Genomic DNA, 20433 nt, shown 5'->3' with positions numbered 1-20433 from the left:
CCACCCTAAGGCCAGAGAGTGAGTCACAGCAACTTAAAACGCAACATTAAAACAGCTTTTAAGGTTTCCAAATTACAGAGAATGCAACCACAAAATACGGGATGTGTTCTGAAAATGTACAGCTCAGGTGTCAAAGGCTCCAAGCACTTTCGGAGCATCTTTTAAAAGTTATCAGGCTGGTATTTTTCTAGTGTGCAGGTGAAGTAAGTGGTGGGGAAAGCTTCGCTAACCTGGCCAGTCTTTTGTAATGATAAATACTTAGTTCCTGAGCCAGGTCACAGCCTCACACGCTATTCATATCTTAAGACAGGATTTGTGAATGAAAAGACAACGGGGAGGCTTTTCAATTTTCCTTTGAGCTTGCGGAGAAAACATTTGCTCAGTTTGGGAATCAAAATGGTTTCAGGTTGGTCTTCCTGTGCTGATCTATGTACGTGCTTGGTTGGTACACTTATGAACATTTAACATATATCTAAGGCTTCAAAATTCCTATCACAGCAGTAGCTCAGTTGGTTAGAGTGTGGTGCTGATAATGCCAAGGTTGCAGGTTCGATTCCCATATGGGGCAGCTGTATATTCCTGCATTGCAGAGAATTGGACTAGATGATCCTCAGGGTCCCTTCCGACTCTCCAATTCTATGATGACTCATGGTTCATGTGTTCCTAAAATTACCCAGCAGATGGCAACCTTCCCTAACACACAAGCATATCAGTCTCTCAATATTCTTATATTAGGCTTTGCAAAAAAAATAAAAAAATTCTTATATTTTAATCCTGTATTTAATTCTATAATTTTATATTCAATAATAATAATATTAATAACAATAGGAAGTTGAATTATGGTGTCATAGTAGTGTCTTATAGAGCTATTTCTCCTTTTGAGTTCTCTGCTCCCACAGCATTGGAACGCAGTTAATAGTACCTCCACTATATTAGACTCTGTATGCTTCTGAACGCCAGTTGCTGGAAACCTCAGGATGGGTGAGAATAGGATGCTGGACTAGATAGGCCACTGGCCTGATCCTGCAGACTCTTCTTATGTTCTTAGCAGGAGAAACACCAAAGTCATGTTTACAGTGGTGCGGTTCAAATAACCCCCAGATTTCTTCCCTGCATGCAAGTTGATATTGCATGTCAGGCAAATTTGCAAACAAAAAAAAACAAGCGACAAACAAACCAGGTCCTGTAATCCCTGCAGCTGCGGAAGACCTAATGGCATGCTAAGCACAGTGATAAATTAATAGTGTGTGATGGGGCGGCTGAACTTGCTGTCTGAACAGCAGCAGAGATGTGGGAGGAAAGCACAGTTTTTAATGGATAAGCAATGCATGCGCCGTTTCTCTCCTGCTGTGCTCTGGAAGTGTGTTTGCCTTGAATTTAATTGCTGAGCTGTTTTAATGCACTGGGGTTTTTTTTATATACATTATACTGTCTTATGCAATTTTATTGTTCACACAGCTCAGAGAGAATTCTTTCTCTAAGTGGTGAACAAACATCACCGATGAAAGTCGCTGTGGGGAGGACTGCACTGGGGGGCTGGGATGCCCCCATCGCCTATCACAGGGGCACGGAAACTTTTTCCAGTCCAAGGCTGCATTCCTTTCTGTGCAACTTCCCAAGGGCCACAAGTCAGTGGTGGACAGGGTTGGAGGCAAAAGTGTTTGGAGCCAATTATGAAACTTTTAAAGGTAAAGGTAAAGGGACCCCTGACCATTAGGTCCAGTCGTGACTGACTTTGGGGTTGTGGCGCTCATCTCGCTTTATTGGCCAAGGGAGCCGGCGTACAGCTTCCGGGTCATGTAGCCAGCATGACTAAGCTGCTTCTGGCGAACCAGAGCAGTGCACGGAAACGCCATTTACCTTCTCGCCGGAGCGGTACCTATTTATCTACTTGCACTTTGACGTGCTTTCGAACTGCGAGGTTGGCAGGAGCAGGGACCAAGCAACGAGAGCTCACCCCGTCCCAGGGATTCGAACCACCAACCTTCTGATTGGCAAGTCCTAGTCTCTGTGCTTTAACCCACAGCACCACCCATGTCTCACCCATGAAACTTTTACCTTTACACAAAAGGTAGGCTACTTTCTACGCAAATGCTCTCAAACACCTCTCTGGATTAGAGTTCAAAGACAGCTCCCATCACCCAAAAACATGCAAAGCAGAGCCGGGGCTGGATTTGCTCCCCAGGCTGCAGGCTCCTTACCCTTGATCCATTAGAAAATGTAGCCAGGCTTTGCCACTGTTTGATGCGCCATGTGTCTGGGGCAGGCGCATGCCCCCATGCTGGGGCCACGAGGCCAGCCCTCAGCGCTAAAGCAACATCAACCGTCAGAACGACGCCACAACTGACTGTTCTGCAACCTAATAATGTTGTGGTCATGTTTAAGCCATCACCTGTCAGTTATTGCACCCACGCCTGACCTTGTGTGGGTCCACAAACCGAAATGGACAGATGGCAGTGTGGTGTAGTGGTTAGAGTGTCAGACTAGGACCTTGGAGACTAGAGTTCAAATCCCTGCTCAGCCATGAAGCTCATTAGCTGACCTTGGGCCAGTTGCCATCTCTCAGTGTGACCTCGCAGGGTTGGTGTGAGGATGAAATGGAGAGTGGAGAGAAAACCATGTATGCCACTTCGAGGAAAGGTGAGATAGAAATGTAATAACATGAAAACTAATAATGATATGCATCCATTCCTACTTTGGCTCAGCTCTGTTTCAAACAGAGGGAAAGCTTGTCTCCCTGCCAGCGCATTACACAGAAGCATCAATGTATAAAAGCTTCTTAATGTGGGCTTCTCCGGAAAATCACAGCACTTGACTCCGGAGCATCACACTTTCTGTGGAGTCCTGGTGCCCCTTCCTTAGGAATCACATGGGTTAAGAAGTGTGTATAGAAGGTTCTGCTTCCATGTGGAAGGTTGCCATGGAAAAGAGATCTTCCAACAGTCGTAACATTTGGAGCAGTCTTTGGTGTCTGTTTTATGCCAAAGCAACTGCGTCAGGCAAGGACTCATTTGCAAAGTGATCATGAGGAAGACTTGCACTGCTACATAGGAGGATTCCCCTCCCCCTTTTAAAACTGAAGCTTCTTTTCTTTGAAGCAATTCTGAATTGAGATAACTTTTTCAACAGTGCATCACGATAAAAGCCAGGCAAGCCTTGCTGGGGAATCCCTGTTACAGTCATACCTCTTGTTACGTTTGCTTCAGGTTAAGTCTTTTCAGGTTGCGTCCTGCGGTGACCCGGAAGTACCGGAAAGGGTTACTTCTGGGTTTCGCTGCTCACGCATGCACAGACGCGCAAAATGATGTCACATGCATGCGCAGAAGCGGCAAATGGCGACCTGCATGTGTGCAGATGCGGGTTGCGTTCCTTTCAGGTTGCAAACGGGGCTCCGGAATGGATCCTGTTCACAACCAGAGGTACCACTGTATTTATTTAGTTATTTGCAAAATAAAATAAAAAACCCTGTACCATCAAAAAATATCACAGCCATGAAAGTGTAAGATCAACAATAACATTGCATTCAGAGAACAGGTTGAGACTACATCACAAAGCAGCAGATCAGCTGAGAACACCAAACATAAACAGATCACCTGTCAGGGAAAAGCCTGAGTTTTAATCAGGTGCCTAAATGTCAGTATGGTACATGCCTGCCTGATGTTCATTCAAAGCACATGCCAAAGGGTTACCATGCTGATGATACTGAACATAAGATGAGCCTATGGAAAATACAACACGGCTGAGAGCATCTCTTCCTTATGCCCATAGCCCATGATTCAGAGGTTAATTCCAAATAGCGGGCGATGTAAATAAACAGTGTTTGATGTTTTAATTTGCTGGAAGCTGCCCAGGTGGCTGGGGCAACCCGTTCAGATGAGGGCATAATAACAATATGTTTGTTGTTGTTGTTGACGCGGGTGGAGGTGTGGTCTAAACCACTGAGCCTCTTGGGCTTGCCGATCAGAAGGTGGGCGCTTTGAAACCCTGCAACGGGGTGAGCTCCCATTGCTCTGTCCCAGTTCCTGCCGACCTAGCAGTTCAAAAACACACCTGTGCAAGTAGATAAATAGGTACTGTTGCGGCGGGAAGGTAAATGGCATTTCCATTCTCTCTGGTTTCTGTCACGGTGTTCCATTGCGCCAGAAGCGGTTTAGTCCTGCTGGCCACATCACCCAGAAAGCTGTCTGTGGACAAACGCCAGCTCCCTCAGCCTGAAAGCGAAATGAGTGCCACAACCCCAAAGTTGCCTTTGACTGGACTTAACTGTCCAGGGGTCCTTTACCTTTAGCTTACCTTTATAACAAAACCATACATGCTTTTGAAATGTAGTGTGGTTTCCAAAACTAACTCAAAAGGGGCTTTCAACTGGGCATCTCCACACCATGTGGACAAGGGGTGCAGTTTTTGCTATGTATTTCTTTGTAGAAGTATTTAAATACTGCCCTATCACAAAACATTAGGGAGGGGGTACAGCGGCATAGACAATACCCTTTAAAAGCAACACAGGACCACCACTAAAAGACCAGCCACTCAATAATATTTTTTTTAGGCCTGCTGGCTTTTAAAAATAAATGAAAAGTCATCAACAGAAAGTAAAAGCGAGGGTAGCAGCATGGGACCGGTGACATTAAATGCCTGGTTTCTGGTTGGGGTCAGTTGGACTTTATTAACACAATAAAAATCTAGCAGGTCTCATCTGGAAGATCTCACATTGAGAACACCTCAGAACAGGCATAACAATTCACAACGGGACCTCTGTAGCACCCAGCAAAAACCTATTATAACTTAAATGGCCTTTATTTCTTTAAATGTAGAGAACCAAACCCATCTATCCCTCATATCTGATGGACCCAGTACAGTGGTACCTCAGGTTAAATACTTAATTCATTCCGGAATGAATGTTCTTAACCTGAAGCACCACTTTAGCTAATGGGGCCTCCTCCTGCTGCTGCTGCTGCTGCACCGCCGGAGCCCGATTTCAGTTCTTATCCTGAAGCAAAGTTCTTAACCTAAAGCACTATTTCTGGGTTAGTGGAGTGTGTAACCTGAAGCATATGTAACCTGAAGCATATGTAACCTGAAGCGTATGTAAGCCAAGGTACCACTGTATGAGGCAGATTAGGAATACCAGGCCAAACCATAAGCAGTGGTTAAAGGTTTCAGGAATGAGTCGCCTCACAGGGTCCCCTGCCAAGAATGTGCTTTTCTGCTCCAGAACAGGTTGTACTACATAACTAATAACATGGAAAGGAAATAACATGTGTTTTCTGCAGGATTTGAGGCCTTGACACTTTGTACTACATTGTGGCAAACACTTCTTTTCTCTCATCACCTGTTCCCTTTGTCCATGCAGCAGCTATAATGTTTGGACGGTGAATTATCTGGTTCCTGTATCCAGGATGCTGTCATTTTATTTTATTTTATTTTTAAATTGTGGTTGCTTTACCACCCAGGGCGACATTTCCCACCTCATGACAAAAGCACAAGAGTCCTGCTGCATCAGGCCAAAGGCCCACCTAGTCCTGCATTTTGCCCTCACAGTGGCCAACCAGAGGCCTCTTGGAAGCCTTCAAGCTGGACATGAGCACAGTAGCCATCTTTTGCTCAAACAGTGGAGACCTCGGAGACCTCGGGGGTCTCAAATTTCCGTGGTACTCTGTGTGACACCAAAATCTGCCCCCTGTAGTGCCCAAGAAGCTCTGCACCCAGTGTGACCACACTGGTTGTGCTCCCCTAGACCTGCCTTTGCAAGAAGAAATTTCTTTCACCTGTCTTGAATGTTCTAAAATTCAGCTTCCTTGGTGTTATGTACTGAGTTGAATAGGATCCAAAAGGCAGCAGTCTGATTGGTCCTAGAACAATGGGATCCAGAATGCAGCAGTCTGATTGGTCCACAGGAGCCACCCAATCCAGCTCCAGGTGGAAGGGAATCCGCAACCTGATTGGCCTACAGGAGAATCCCGGAATTAGCCAATCACGTGGGGCCCATTGTGTAAATAATGTATATAAGGCAGACATTTTGGGGGAACTTCCATTCCTCCTCACCACTATGAGCTGAATAAAGAGCATGAAATCCACTTGGGTGGGTGACACAAGGGTCTAGTCTTTTGAGCTTCTCTGTCCACTTTTCCCACACCGTACATAATTTTATATACTTTTTATCAAATCTCCCATAACCCATCGGCTTTCAAGATTGAAAAGCCCCCAAATGCTGTTGCCTTTCATCAGAGGGTCGTTGCTCCACCCCCTTGGTTGCTATAATTGCCATTTGGTTCCAGAAGAGCCTGCTAGACAAAGATTTGTCTAGCCAAGCATCAGGTTTTCAGACGGGCCAACCAGAAGCCTACTGGCAGCCTGCAAGCAGAGCATGAGTTCAACAGGACTCTCCTGTTTGACCTCTAAGCAATGGGTATTGCTCTTGATACCTGAAGCTCAGCTATCAAATCTCTTTACTGCTTTCAAGCCATTTCTGGAGTCCTGTGTTGGACTTGGTCTAGCCCCAAAGAACAAGATTCTTAAGGGGTACCTCTTTTGCTAAGGTTTGTGTGAAGATGCTCCTCCTGTTTCCATCACCTCTGGAGCAACTATGGCAATAGAGCTGGAGGCAGCAGATCCCATGGCAGGACCCAGCCTCAACAGTGGGACTTTGAGTACTTACTGGGTCTCCATAGTACTTTGCTGTTGATGCGACAGACATAGGGTGGCAGGCAACGAATCAGATAGTGCAAGGATTTCCACTTGTGCAATGAAAGCTCTCCTCCCTCTTCCCTCCCCATGACCCCCAATGCCCTCCCCAAAGCTGCTCCAGAGAACTGGGGAAAACCAAGAACAGATTTAGAGGTTGCAAGGGGAGAGGAGAACAAAAGAAAGTTGCACTGCACAGCCCAAAGTCTTTGCACTGGCCGATCTACTTCAACGGGTGCTGCCCTTGTATTGTTTTCCCGATGCAAGTGTGGACAGGGGAGGGTTGATGGAGTCAGGACAAGGCAAGCCCTGGCAAAGTCACCCAGTGCTTTCCTTTCATTTTGTATTGCATTGTGGAAATTTAATATAGCAGCCACCTGGCGCTGCCATGGAGCCATTCACAGGGCGACTGTGACGCTGGGTGGGAGCGAGTGATTGTAGGTTTCAGCACTGACAGGCTTGTAAAAATAGAGGAACAGCAGTGGTTTGAGCCAAACTGAACCCACTATGTAAACAGTGCAACAGGGAATTACTTTACTGCTAAATTTAATGTGGGAGTCAACCACTGCTGTTTTCGAGACAAGTGCGCACACATGAAGGGCGTTTAAGGCTGAAGCTTAGAGACAGTGAATTGGCATGCAGGTTTTGAGCTAATAAATGTGTTTATTTACTCGATATGTATTTTTGAAATACCCTTCATCGTAATGATCTTAGGATAGGGTACAATGTCTAGTTAGTGATTTACTTTATACGATTTTATTTGTTGGTTAAATATCCGTACGGTCCTTCATTCGAGGACCACAGAGCAGTTTACAACAATTTACTGCTTGATTATGAGGGGGTGGGGAGGAAATCAAATTGCAATTTTGCATAATTAAACTTTTTCTTAATATATCTAATTTCTTATATCTACTTTGCAACTATTACTGAAGTTCCTTGAATGCTGCAACAGAATTTAAACTACTATATTTATTTTTCAAATATTCTTTGAAAACCTCCCATTTTGAAACAATTCCTGTTTTGATTTATTCTTTATTTTTTCTGATAGAACGTCTAATTTGGCACATTCTGTCAGCTTTTGGATCCAATCTTGTATAGAGGGGATTTCATTATGATAAAAGTGTGTATTGGCAATAAGTAATATGAAATCGAAATATGGAAGGTTGGGTCTTTAGAGTTAAAACCAATATATGTTTTATTGTTTGTTAAGAAAATTATGTGTCTATGGTTATTCCTGTGTGTAATTTGGTGTTTGTGTTTTTTCTTTTTTATTGCTGTATCAATAAAAATTAAAAACAAAATCAAATTGCAATTTTGCACTTATATGAAACACAGAAACCATAAGGACCACAAATTACAGAAAGAGCAGGTCATAAGGGCACTCACTTCTCTTTTCCAGCCTATTCTTGGGCTTGCAAGATCAAGGGGAGTTAATCTGGCAATTAGCAGAGGGGCTAAAATCAGCTTGGAGCCAGTTATGAACTTAGAAGACTTCTTCACCTGTTCAAGATTCCAGAGCCGGAATAGGATGCTTTACCGTCACTCTGATTTGGCTTCAGCTATCAAGGCATGGTTGGGACGCGGGTGGCGCTGTGGGTAAAAGCCTCAGCGCCTAGGGCTTGCCGATCGAAAGGTCAGCGGTTCGAATCCCCATGGCGGGGTGCGCTCCCGCTGCTCGGTCCCAGCGCCTGCCAACCTAGCAGTTCGAAAGCACCCCCGGGTGCAAGTAGATAAATAGGGACCGCTTACCAGCGGGAAGGTAAACAGCGTTCCGTGTGCTGCGCTGGCTAGCCAGATGCAGCTTTGTCACGCTGGCCACGTGACCCGGAAGTGTCTCCGGACAGCGCTGGCTCCCGGCTTATAGAGTGAGGTGGGCACACAACCCCAGAGTCTGTCAGACTGGCCCGTACGGGCAGGGGTACCTTTACCTTTACCTTTATCAAGGCATGATGCTGCCTTGAAGCCAAGGAAGAGAAAGGGTTATTCACCTTGGCACTCTGGAGTTATTATTAGGGGCAGAGCCATAGCTCTGTGGCATAGCTTCTGCCAGTTTCAATCCCTGGCATCTTAGGGTAGGGCTGGGAGAGACCCCAGCCTGAAATCCAAGGGAGAAGCTTCCAGTCAGTGTAGGCAAAACTGAGCTGGATAGATCAATCGTCAGACTTAATAGAAGGTGGCTTCCTGTGTTCCTGCATCAAGTAAGGAAAGGGGAGAAATTCAGTTCAGCCTGCACTGTAATGCACACCTACCCGGTTTGCACGTCCCATTACAATATGTGGACAGAAATGCCGTTATCCTGCAAAATTTGCATTTCTCAAAAATTTACAGGGTGGATCCCGAACAAAAAGAAGTATACACAAATCTGTATATTTGGGGAAAGCTTGCATTAAATTGCATATGTTAAGTGAAAATAACATCCCCAAATGTTCCATATTAGGGGGAATTGCTTGTAAAAAAATGCCTACCAAAATGTGTGCATTAGAGGGGAAATGTACCCTAATATCCTAACAATTTTTTAATGAGTTTGTTTGTTTTTTATTTAAAAAATCACAAATGGATGGAGAAATAGGATGCACTGATCTTAAATGTGAAGCTAGGAGAAGCCAAAGTTGACGATTTGCCCATCCCTAGTGACAGGACCACGAAACAGGCAAGGATGTGTGGAGGCAGATAAGGAGGGGGCTTCCTGAAACTTTGACCCTCCCTTCTTGCATCCTCACTTTCTGAGACAATAAAGTTCTAAAAGTATGTTTTCAGGACCCTCCCTAGCTCCTTGCAACTGCAATTTGTTTTAACTGATTTTAATACTGAACTTTAACTTCTTGTAACTTGGTTCTGGGACCTGTTGGCGAAGGACAGGTAATAAAATTATTATTATTAAAGAGGATTATTAAAGCTCTAAGGTGTGCGACTCCTAACCAGGAGAACATGCACAATTTGAGCTCCTTAGCATGAAAAATTGCTCTCATCTTCCAACAGGTGGCAACGTAAGAAGCTACTTCTCAGAAGATAAGGATGCACCTTGACGCATTTCCTTTTCTAAAAACCTTTATCACAGGCCTTTCTGCACATTGGGGTTTTTTTTGGGGGGGGAGTGTTCATTAAATTTCTCATCAGTGAGGTATTTGTTGTGCAAATGGCGCTGGATGAGGCAGGTGGGTCTTCTGCAAAGCACAGCAAGCAGGTATGTTGCATCGCTAGAGTCGAGGAGTTTGGAACAAAAGGCCTTGCCTTCACTAGCATTTTGGTACCTTGTGTGAATGGAAGCGTGCGTGCAGAAAAGTTCTTATAAAGTCTGCAATTTGGTGCTGAAGTGAAGCAGGAAGAAAAGTAGGATCACTTCTGGCAGCTTTCAGAGAGAAGAGTTCTCTGCTTTCATGTTAAACGGCAGCACTTTGGAAGATGGCAAAAACAAAACGAACAAACAAGCACAACCCACTGCCAGGCTTCTATTGATGGTCCAGATTGGAAAGAAATATTTCTCCCCCTGTGATTATAATCTCATAGCTAAGCATCACCTTCACAGTCAAAGGAGTCTTGAGAGACAAATTAGATTCTTGGTTCTACGTTTCCCTCACTGTTCAACAAGCACACGATGTCACGATGATACCCAGTAATCTTCCCCGCGTGAGGGAAGCTTGGAAAACATGTACTTAGATTTGGTTGTGTGTGTTTTGTAAGCCACCGGGTGTGTGTTTTCTGCAATTAACATCCCCTTAAAAAAAATAGCTCTGATTTATCTGCGGCAGGTTGTATCGCACCTCCTTCTCCCTGTGCATGAAAAGGTGGCGGAAGGAAAGGCTGTCAGGTTACCTGGAACGTTTGTAATGTAATTGCGCCTGAGAGGTCCAAGGGGCCTGACTGCAGCCTGCCCCAGCCTGGTGCTTCCCAGAGGTTTTGCACTACAACTTCCATCAGCCCATTCCTACATGAGCATGCTTACTGGGCCTGTGGCAGTTGCAGTTGAAAAGAGCTGGAAAGCACCTGCTTGAGGGAAGACTGACTTATTCTGTGCTTAGGGAGCACAGAATAAGGGAGACAGAATACTTAAACGAGGAGCAAAGAGCTCACAAAAAGGCTCCCAGGGCAGCTTTCGAATATCAATGAGAAAGTCCTTGTCCTCACATAAGGAAAAGGGACTGGGGAGGGAGGAGGAAAAAACACAATCTCAATCTCTCACTCATAGTTACAGAGGCCTTGTAGGCAGCGGCAGCAGCAGTGGACATATTTAGAAAGAAGTCAAATATTTGTGGCTTTTCAGCAAAGCTGATGGAAGGCATGATAATAGATCATGGCTAGTAGCTCTTAATAGGGGCGTGGGTGGCGCTGTGGGTTAAACCACAGAGCCTAGGACTTGCCGATCAGAAGGTCGGCAGTTTGAATCCCCGCAACGGGGTGAGCGCCCATTGCTCCTGCCAACCTAGCAATTCGAAAGCCCATCAAAGTGTAAGTAGATAAATAGGTACCACTCCGGCGGGAAGTTAAATGGCGTTTCCGTGCGCTGCTCTGGTTCACCAGAAGCTGCTTAGTCATGCTGGCCACATGACCCAGAAGCTGTACACCGGCTCCCTCTGCCAATAAAGCAAGATGAGCGCCGCAACCCCAGAGTCGGCCACGACTGGACCTAATGGTCAGGGGTCCCTTTACCTTTAATAGCTCTTAATAGCCTTGGCCTCCAAGACTTTGTCTAATCCTCTTTTAGAGCCATCCAAGTTGATGGCCGTCACAGCCTCCTGTGGCAGGCAGTTCCATAGTTTAACTCTGTGAATAAATTATTTCTTTGATCTGTCCTGCACAATCATCTCCACTGGATGTCCACAAGTTCTAGCGCTATGAGAGAGGAAGAAGAACTCTTCTCTACTCACTTTCTCCATTAATCACACTTTCCCCAGTCAGGGGCTAAAGAAGTTGCAGTGACCAAAATCTTTTGTCCTGTGTACCCCTGCTTAACACCCTGCATTGCATCTGTTTCCCTGTGGCGTCTACCACAACTCTACAAAACATGGGAGTGTGCAAGCCGTGGGCTTCTGCTGCTTTCCGGAACATTTTAATATGTTTTCCAAAGCTGGATTCATCTCCAGGCTTATAGTCCTTTAATATCCGCTCTGGTTCATAGTGTTAAATTTATTTCTGTAATATAATGCTATTTTTTCAGCAGGCAAAAACAGCAAAAATGCACATGGGGGAAACACTAAGCATTTCAATGCTCTCATAATTTGTACACATTGTCCCTGCACATACCATCTGAACAAATGGCTTAATTTCGCCACATAGTCATTATTCATGTAATTCGGGCAAATGCATTCCGAAAATAAAAAAGTGGGTGATTAGAATGGGTTGCATCCATCTTTCTTTGGAGCTGTTCCATGCATGTCCGAAGTAGATCCCACTAGGTCAGATAGAATGTACACTCCAGGAAGCATTCGTTGGATTGCAACCCTGGCCTGAGAGCAGCTAAATGACTCAGATTTTTAAACAACTTAGAATTAGCACCCAGGAGTGTGGTGTAGTGGTTAGAGCAAGGGTATTCAATGTGGTGCCCTCCAGCTGTTGTTGGACTCCAACTCCCATGAATCCCTGACCATTGTCCGTGCTGCTTGGGGAGGATGGGAGTTGTAATGATGTCATCTGTCTAATTCTAGATAAGAGCATCTGGTTAGGACTGTTCACCAGTTCAAACACCCCATTCAGCTATGATTTTGGGCCAATCGCCACCTCGCAACATAATCTACCTCTCAGGGTTGCTGTGAGGATAAAGGCTGGGAGACAGAGAAATAGACAGCCATGTGTATCATATCTTAAGTTTCTTAGAGGAGAGAGTGGTTGCTGGCATCTATCTGTCTTGAGAGACAGTGGAGGGTGCCTCTGAGGGTGAAGTCAAACTGTGGTGTTAGCAGAAGTGACCTCTCTGGGGTGCAAGCCTGGGCCGTGTGTATGGAGGTCCTGGGCTGCCTAGACAACAAGACCCAACTCTCAGCCACGTAGACCAAAGGAAAGCAGAGCAATGCATTTGGCACCAGGTTGGCTGCAGGAGTTGCCAGAAGGAGATGTAAGTCTAAGAGACTCCACTCCAGATCTGTGTAGGGTTTACTCCTTAGCCTTTACTTCTCCCAAAGATGTCCCTCAAGGCAGCAGAGGTTTAGGATCAGAGTTTTCCTTCTCCTAGACTGCTACCTTCCCAGGGTGAAAAGCCCCATCTGCCCCTCACTTCAGCACATACAAAAACCGCCTTCTTGACCATTGGACCCACTATTGGTCTTGTCCACTCAATCTGCTGGAGCCTGTCTCCTCATGCAGGGGGGGAAGAAGAAGAAGAAGAAGAAGAAGAAGAAGAAGAAGAAGAAGAAGAAGAAGAGGAGGAGGAGGAGGAGGAGGAGTTGTTGTTTTATCACTACCTGAAGGAGTCTCAAAGCGGCTAACATTCTCCTTTCCCTTCCTCCCCCACAACAAACACTCTGTGAGGTGAGTGGGGCTGAGAGACTTCAGAGAAGTGTGACTAGCCCAAGGTCACCCAGCAGCTGCATGTGGAGGAGCGGAGACGCGAACCTGGTTCCCCAGATTACGAATCTACCACTCTTAACCACTACTGGCTCTCAACTAACTCACCAAGCATTCAAAACCCATTGCCTATCTTCACCTGGTTTAGCCGGCCAAATGGAACCATTCCCGGGGTGTGGCTGTTGTCGCATGCAGACAGCTTCTGGGAGCCACAGGTGAGAGCTGAGTGTCAGGTGGGGACCAAAGGTTGACATGTTATCCAGAAGGAGAACAATGTGTGTCCAACCCCTACCACCCCTCCCCGAACACCCTATACATCCCAAGAGGAGAGGTCCTCCACTCAGGTAAGCAAGACTATGTATTCAAGTCAGGCAAATACAGTCAAGAGTGCCAAGCAGGGCTTGTGAGGGGTGTGGTCAGTGTGTGCATAACTTGGCCACCGTAACTTGGATCTAGGATTCTAAACCATGGTTTGTCCTCGAAACAATGGCTTGCTGTGTTCTCTCTGTATGTTGCCAATGCAACAATAAAGCATTTGTCAGTTACCAGGTACTGCACAGGACAGGACATTCCTAAACCCCTCTTCCCCTTTACTAAATTTCTGTTTGTTTCGTTTTTTAATACTGAAATACCTTGCACTACAGACTCTCGCTGAAATCCTGCACATAGGTGTATAAGCTTTATCTCCCAATGAAATCAACAGGATTTAAACAGTGTAACTACTTGCAGGATCACAGCCACTCCTCCCATCACTGCACTTTGTCAATTTGGAGCAGCCAACCCTCTTTAGCTATGGACCTTACAGGACACTTCCAGGCCTTTATCCCAGGAATTCAGGCCAAATTCAGCACTAGAAGGAGCCTTGCACAGGATGCCACGAGTTGAGTCGGGTTCTCTAGGTACAATGAGCAAAGAGGAGGGGGGGAGAGAGTTAAACGGTTCTGCTTACTTTCCTCTGGTGGTTTCGAAGCTGGGCTTTTTGAGATCTGCATTCTGCTTGCTGCTATCTTCTGAGTGTCTGGAAGACCTGCTCACCATAGTCCCTTGGTTTTTCTCAGAAACTTCCTTTGGAGGAAGGCGATTCCAAGGATGGTATGGTGGAGGAACCCCTGCATTGCTCGGCAGGATGAATCGCTTCCCATTGGGAGAACCGCCGTCACTGTTATTCCCTGGGCTAGGAGTTACAGTAAGGGCCACGGGTGTCTTCTGCTCTGATGGAGTTTGCAACCCCTGTGCCTCTTTCGTGGCTAGAGGAGAGCTGTGCTTTTCACCTTCCTCTTGGCTTGCATTCAGCAAAGCATCCGGCTTCTCTGAAGTAGGAGGCAGGGAGGTTGCCAATACGTTTCTGAGGTCCTGTGTTTCAGGTGAAGTCAAGCCCAGGTGGCTGCTCTCTGCTTCGCTCTCCACCGCAGGTGCGCTGGTTGCTTCGACTTCTGCACTGCTGCATCCCAAGGCCAGCAAGCTCAGCAGCAAGAATACCTCCCTCATTCTCTTGGCTTGTGAGAACTTTGCAGCGACTCTCTCATATATAGAAGACTCTGGATACTTCCCTGTCTCAAAGCCGCCGCTTTCACAATGAACCTGCAGTGAATCCCCGGTTGGGGATTTTATTTGTGGCGGAGAGAGGAAACAGGTTTTTGAGTGTTTGAAGCTGGACCGAGGAAGCTCCCTTTCCTGTTTCGATGGATTCCTCTGTGACCTGCGACCTCTTGGAGCTCTGGAGCCAGTAAGTTGTAGGGGAAAGCAAAGAGGGCTGCCTTTGTTGGAGCTACAGGATGAGGAATAATGGCACAATGCGAACGTGGAAATATACTGTCCATGAAACCGCTTCAAGGGGGATGGGTGGGGAATAAGAAGTGCTGAGTAACTTCCTTTTGACGTTGGTTAGCAGCAAAGAACATGAGAGACATGCCCAACATGATGGAATCCTAAAGTCCCACATCCCTATGCTGAAGCACATGCAAAACAGCTCCCAAGGAGCACATGTCACTACGCTGTTCTCTCTGCCACAATGGCCCAGATGCAGCCCTGCTCACACTGTAGCTATTTTTGCACTCTTTTGAGGCCAGAGTGGATATGCTTAAAAACCTCCAGTCCATAACAGGGCTGGATTAACCATTAAGCAAAATGTGCCTCAAGGGAAAGGGGGCGCCACAGAAATTTTCCATTGCCGAATTCACCATAGACCACTTGGTGCAGCTGAACCAAAAAAAGGCTCCCACAATAAATGGAGTTAAAACACAACAATAAAAAGTAAATAAATAAATAAAGTGGAAGTACAGTGGTACCTTGGGTTACATACAATTCAGGTTACAGACGCTTCAGGTTACAGACTCCGCTAACCCAGAAATAGTACCTCGGGTTAAGAACTTTGCTTCAGGATGAGAACAGAAATCGTGCTCAAGCGGCGCAGCGGCAGCAGGAGGCTCCATTAGCTAAAGTGGTGCTTCAGGTTAAGAACAGTTTCAGGTTAAGAACGGACCTCCGGAACGAATTAAGTACTTAAGTACTTAACCCGAGGTACCACTGTATACACAAATAACAATTATTTTCCATCATACTGTAGGTTTTGTTTCATTTCCGGGGGGGGGGGGGCGTTATTTTACGGTTTATTATTGTTCATATTTTGAATTAGATATATATGGGGGGAACCAAAATCTTTTAAGTGTTGAGGGCTTCTAAATCTGGCCCTGGTCCACAACCTCCTGATAGAGTCCACTCAATTGTGGAATGGACTCCCACAGGAATCTCCTTCATTGGAGGTTTTTAAGCAGAGGTTGGATAGCCATCTGTCATGGATGCTTTAGTAGAGATTCCTGGATTGCAGGGGGTTGGACTAGATGGCATTTGGGGGCCCTTCAAACTCTATGATTATGTGATTCTGTGCACCCATACAGGGCAGCTAACACCAGTAAAATTACAGTAAAAACATAATAGGGGGGGAAACCAATTTAAAATACAGATTAAAATGCAATTTAAAATGCAGCCTCATTTTAAAAGTACCCCATAGATCAAAACCATAAGGGAAGGGAAACATAAGGGTCAGACTGAGTCCAAACCAAAGGCTAGGCGGAACAGCTCTGTCTTGCAGGCCCTGCGGAAAGATGTCAAGTCCCGCAGGGCCCTAGTCTCTTCTGACAGAGCGCTCCACCAAGTCAGGGCCAGTACTGAAAAGGCCCTGGCCCTAGTTGAGACCAATCTAACCACCTTGTGACTTGGGACCTCCAAAATGTTGTCATTTGTGGACCTTAAGGTCCTCCGCGGGGCATACCAGGAGAGGCGGTCCCGTAGGTACGTGGAAGCCGCCTTATAGTGAATCAGACCATTGGTCCATTTAGCCTAGTCTTGTTAACACAAACTGGCAGGAGGTCTCTGGGGTTTCAGTCAAGGGTCTTTCTGGAGATGCCAGGGATTGAACCTGAGGTCATTTGAATGCAAAGCAGGCACTCTAGCACTGAACTATGGAGGTTCCCCAAGCTGCATCCCACTGTACAGCCTGGTACTGAAGTGAAAACACCAGAATCTGGCGCAGTCATTCAGATCAAATGCAAAGAGAAGCGGGCCTTTTTGTTGCAGCCTGCCAAAGATTGTGGAGCGCACGGACTAATTGTAACTGAAAGGCAGTCATCTTCTCTCTGAGCAAGTCTGGGCAGCTGCTGAAGTGGCCTCCTGAATTATCCGCTGCGAGTGCAAGAGGTTCCTCACATCCCTGCAGCTGACAGCATCTCATTAGCGACACTTCTCAGGAATGGGCGAAGGCTGCTGAAGACATAAACAACTCCGATTAGCTGGGCAGAGCTGCTGCACTAAGTTACAGCTGTAACGTTCGATAATGTGCTGGGCAAAACGGGAAGGAAGCCAGGACAGTGACAACAGAGCCAGATGCCCCATATTCCTTGCTCATGTGGCCTTGTGCTTTCAGAAGCCAAACACTCAGGTTTTTGAGCCTGGAAGACACCTCCACAAAAGGGTAATTGCTATGTAGGTAAAAGTAACTGGGAAGTCTGGAGGGGGGAAAGCAGGATTTAATAGGTGAAATATACTCGGAGTCGAGAGTGGATTTCATGCTCTTTATTCAGCTCATAGTGGTGAGGAGGAATGGAAGTTCCCCCAGAATGTCTGCTGTATATACATTATTTACACAATGGGCTGCATGTGATTGGCTAATTCCAGGATTCTCCTGTAGGCCAATCAGGTTGTGGATTCACTTCCACCTGGAGCTGGATTGGGTGGCTCCTGCAGACCAATCATACTGCTGCATTGTTCTAGGACCAATCAGACTGCTGCATTCTGAATCCTATTGTTCTAGGACCAATCAGACTGCTGCATTTTGGATTCTATTGTTCTAGGACCAATCAGACTGCTGCATTTTGGATCCTATTGTTCTAGGACCAATCAAACTGCTACATTTTGGATCCTATTGTTCTAGGACCAATCAGACTGCTGCATTCTGAATCCTGTTGTTCTAGGACCAATCAGACTGCTGCATTCTGAATCCTGTTGTTCTAGGACCAATCAGACGCTGCATTTTGGATCCTATTGTTCTAGGACCAATCAGACTGCTGCATTTTGGATCCTATTCAACTCAGTACATAACAATAGGACAGGGGAGTAAAAGCCCAGACGCCTGCATTTCAGGGTGGCCGATCGGCAGTCGAGGCTACAATCAATTACCCTTCATTTCAAGCACACCTCAAATTAGATGCCATTGCAATCTGAATTTATGTGCAGGGGTCAGAGCTTCCCCCCAATTTTAGAAGGGAAGTGATGGAAATTAAGCCCACAATTAGAAATCCAGAAAAAGAAGGGGGAAGGGGTGTTTGGTGTGTTGTGGAGCTGGCATATGTCTCCTAGACATGGGCCTGACATGGAGACGATGGCCAGCTTGAATACTGAGCTCAGCGCTCTAGGATCCCACCCTGCAGGGTTGGTGTCGACCTTTCAGAGTCCCTGCAAAGACTCTGTGGATTTTGAAAGAGATGAGGAACAACAAGGGAATCTGTGGGGCAGTTTTGGTTTTATTTCATTTTCTTAGCCGTTCTTCATTGAAAACGCAACTTCAGAGCAGGTCACTCCTTCTTTACTCACCTCAAGGTTTCGGTATCACATAATAGGGTAGTCATGAAGAGGAGCACAGCTTCGGTTCCTTTCGGTACTAGGATCTCTCAGCTTTGCATTTTTCCAATTTCAAATTTAGTTCACGTTTCCACATCAATTGGCATTTTTTTATGAAAAAAAGAAGTCGCTGTTAAACTTTTCTTGTTATCTATGTTTACATGAACATTTTTGCAAAGCATTTCCTTCTAATATAATGCATTTTGATGTTATTTTCACCAACTTATAGTCATTTATTTGCATTTTTGGTACACAACACTTGTCTGGAGAACTGCATTGCAAATTTCGGAGATGGGGTTTCCAGCAACTAGTATTCAGAAGCATTGCTGCCTCGAACTGTGGAGTCAAAGCACACCCATCATGGTTCATAGGTATTGATAACTTTCTCTTCCATGAATTGATCTAATCCTCTTTTACTATATTGATACGCACAAAGAGTTGAGGAGAAGTGTCAGGGCTTGGTTTTGTTGTAATATGTTTTGATCATGTAATACCCCGCCCCCCTTCTTATGAAAAGAGAAGTGCGAACATTTTGATCTTTGCAGGAGGTTTAGAAAATAGATAGTATATAGCTGAACACCATTGCAACACTCAAAAGATAAAACACAGGATTTCTTAAGACGATGGAGTTACTGCTTACGAAAGGGAAGTGAATGCAAGCTGGTGCAATATGTTTCTGGAAAGGGTTTTGGGGTTCCCCTGTCCTTCCGCACCCAGCATGGATGGGAACTGTGAAAAGCGCCAACGTCATTTCTTAGTACCGATGACTAAAAATGAAACCGTATGTCTGGAGAAAGGAGGGAGTACAAAATAGTTGTGTATTAATTGAAGCTGGGTTCGAAGGTTGTTTATAAGATGGTAATGTATGGGCCACAGTTCACAAGAATCTAAGAAGAGTCTGGCTGGATCAGACCAAAGAGCTTTCTAAGCCACCATCCTGTCTCTCACATTGGTGAACCTGATGCCTTTGGGAAGTCCAGAAGCAGGAAGTGAGCAAAAGCAACTGGTATTCAGAGGCATGCTATGGTTGCCAGCCTTCGAACAAGCCAGGATATTAAAGCACAGTATAAAGCTAGTTTAAACATCCTGGCTTTTTCTGAAGCTGGCAACTATAGTTTCCTGGTTCCACCGGAACAGGAAACTATGGTTAATTAGAGGCTTCCTGGTTTAATTGTGGCTTCTGCAAAGAAAGGGGTAAAGCAACTCTTTGGGCCAGCAAAAGATGAGATATGATCCTCCAAACTAGCTGAAGTTATTGGAAAGTGTCAGTCATTTAGCTTTCACATTGTTACAAGCCACCCCAATCTCTGAGCGGTGTGAGATTCCAAGGGTACCAGGCATGTTTACCAGGGGCTGAGTTTCCTTTTAGACAATGAGGCACAGTGGAGACTGTGGTGTCTTTATGATAGATGGTTTATTTACACATATATACAACCTGTGTCTACAATGGAGAGAGCGCCGAGCGTTCACATCCCCACAAGGGCCCTGTTCCTTCCATTGCTGCAGCCTCAAATTCCAGGAGACCCCAAACATCAGGTCCGACCCTCTCTGCAACATAAAACAGAAAGCCCACCTGATGCTCTGATTCCCACCCCCTCCGCTCCAGCTTGCAAAATGCAACTGTTTCTCCTTCCGCCTACCTCATCGCACACTGCAGTTCTGCCCCTCCCTCCTGAAACTCTGTCCTTTTGTCTCTGCTAATTCAGGGAGGGGTTTCCCCCCTTAGCTTTCTGAACCAGAGAGTCTCTTCATCAGCCATTTCTTTGTGCTCTTTTAATGGTCCATCTCTCCAGGCAATGATTTCATCAAAAAGCCAGCCTGGGTTATAATTTAACATGTTAAATTCAACATATCTGGCACCCTGGAATTAGAAGCGTGGCCCAGAATTAGAAGGGGGAGTCCAGACACCCCACAAACTTAACAACAATATGTACACACAATCCTGCAATCAGTGCTAGCTTTCCAAAGGAGAGGAGTGAGGATGCTGACATCAAACAACATCAGAAAGATGAATAGTACTAATAAAATGGAATAGTCCATCAAACTTCATAAGAAATAAGTTACTGTTGCCTATGCAAGTGGAAGAATAACAAGAGTAATTGATCCTCTCCCCTCCCCTCCTCTGCCACTGCCCTC

General features: G+C 45.7%; 1 protein-coding gene across 2 annotated transcripts in view; it reads right to left on the bottom strand.

Moving 5' to 3' along the window:
- The window catches only part of MMRN1 (multimerin 1), a 68668-nt gene extending 53804 nt beyond the window's left edge, over positions 1 to 14864 (bottom strand). Inside the window, exon 1 of one of the 2 annotated variants that reach the window (XM_028743919.2) lies at positions 14132 to 14864. In XM_028743919.2, coding sequence (XP_028599752.2) covers positions 14132 to 14670 — 539 coding nt within the window. In that variant the 5' untranslated portion in view covers positions 14671 to 14864. The remainder of the gene's footprint in view (positions 1 to 14131) is intronic. The other variant, XM_028743920.2, reaches the window with a different exon arrangement.
- Between the last annotated feature and the right edge of the window lie 5569 nt (positions 14865 to 20433).

The sequence above is a fragment of the Podarcis muralis genome, chromosome 9 (genome assembly GCF_964188315.1).
Source record: "Podarcis muralis chromosome 9, rPodMur119.hap1.1, whole genome shotgun sequence".
NCBI lineage: Eukaryota > Metazoa > Chordata > Lepidosauria > Squamata > Lacertidae > Podarcis > Podarcis muralis.
The sequence above is the reverse complement of the archived record's forward strand: the minus strand, read 5'-3'. Positions and strand labels throughout refer to the sequence as shown.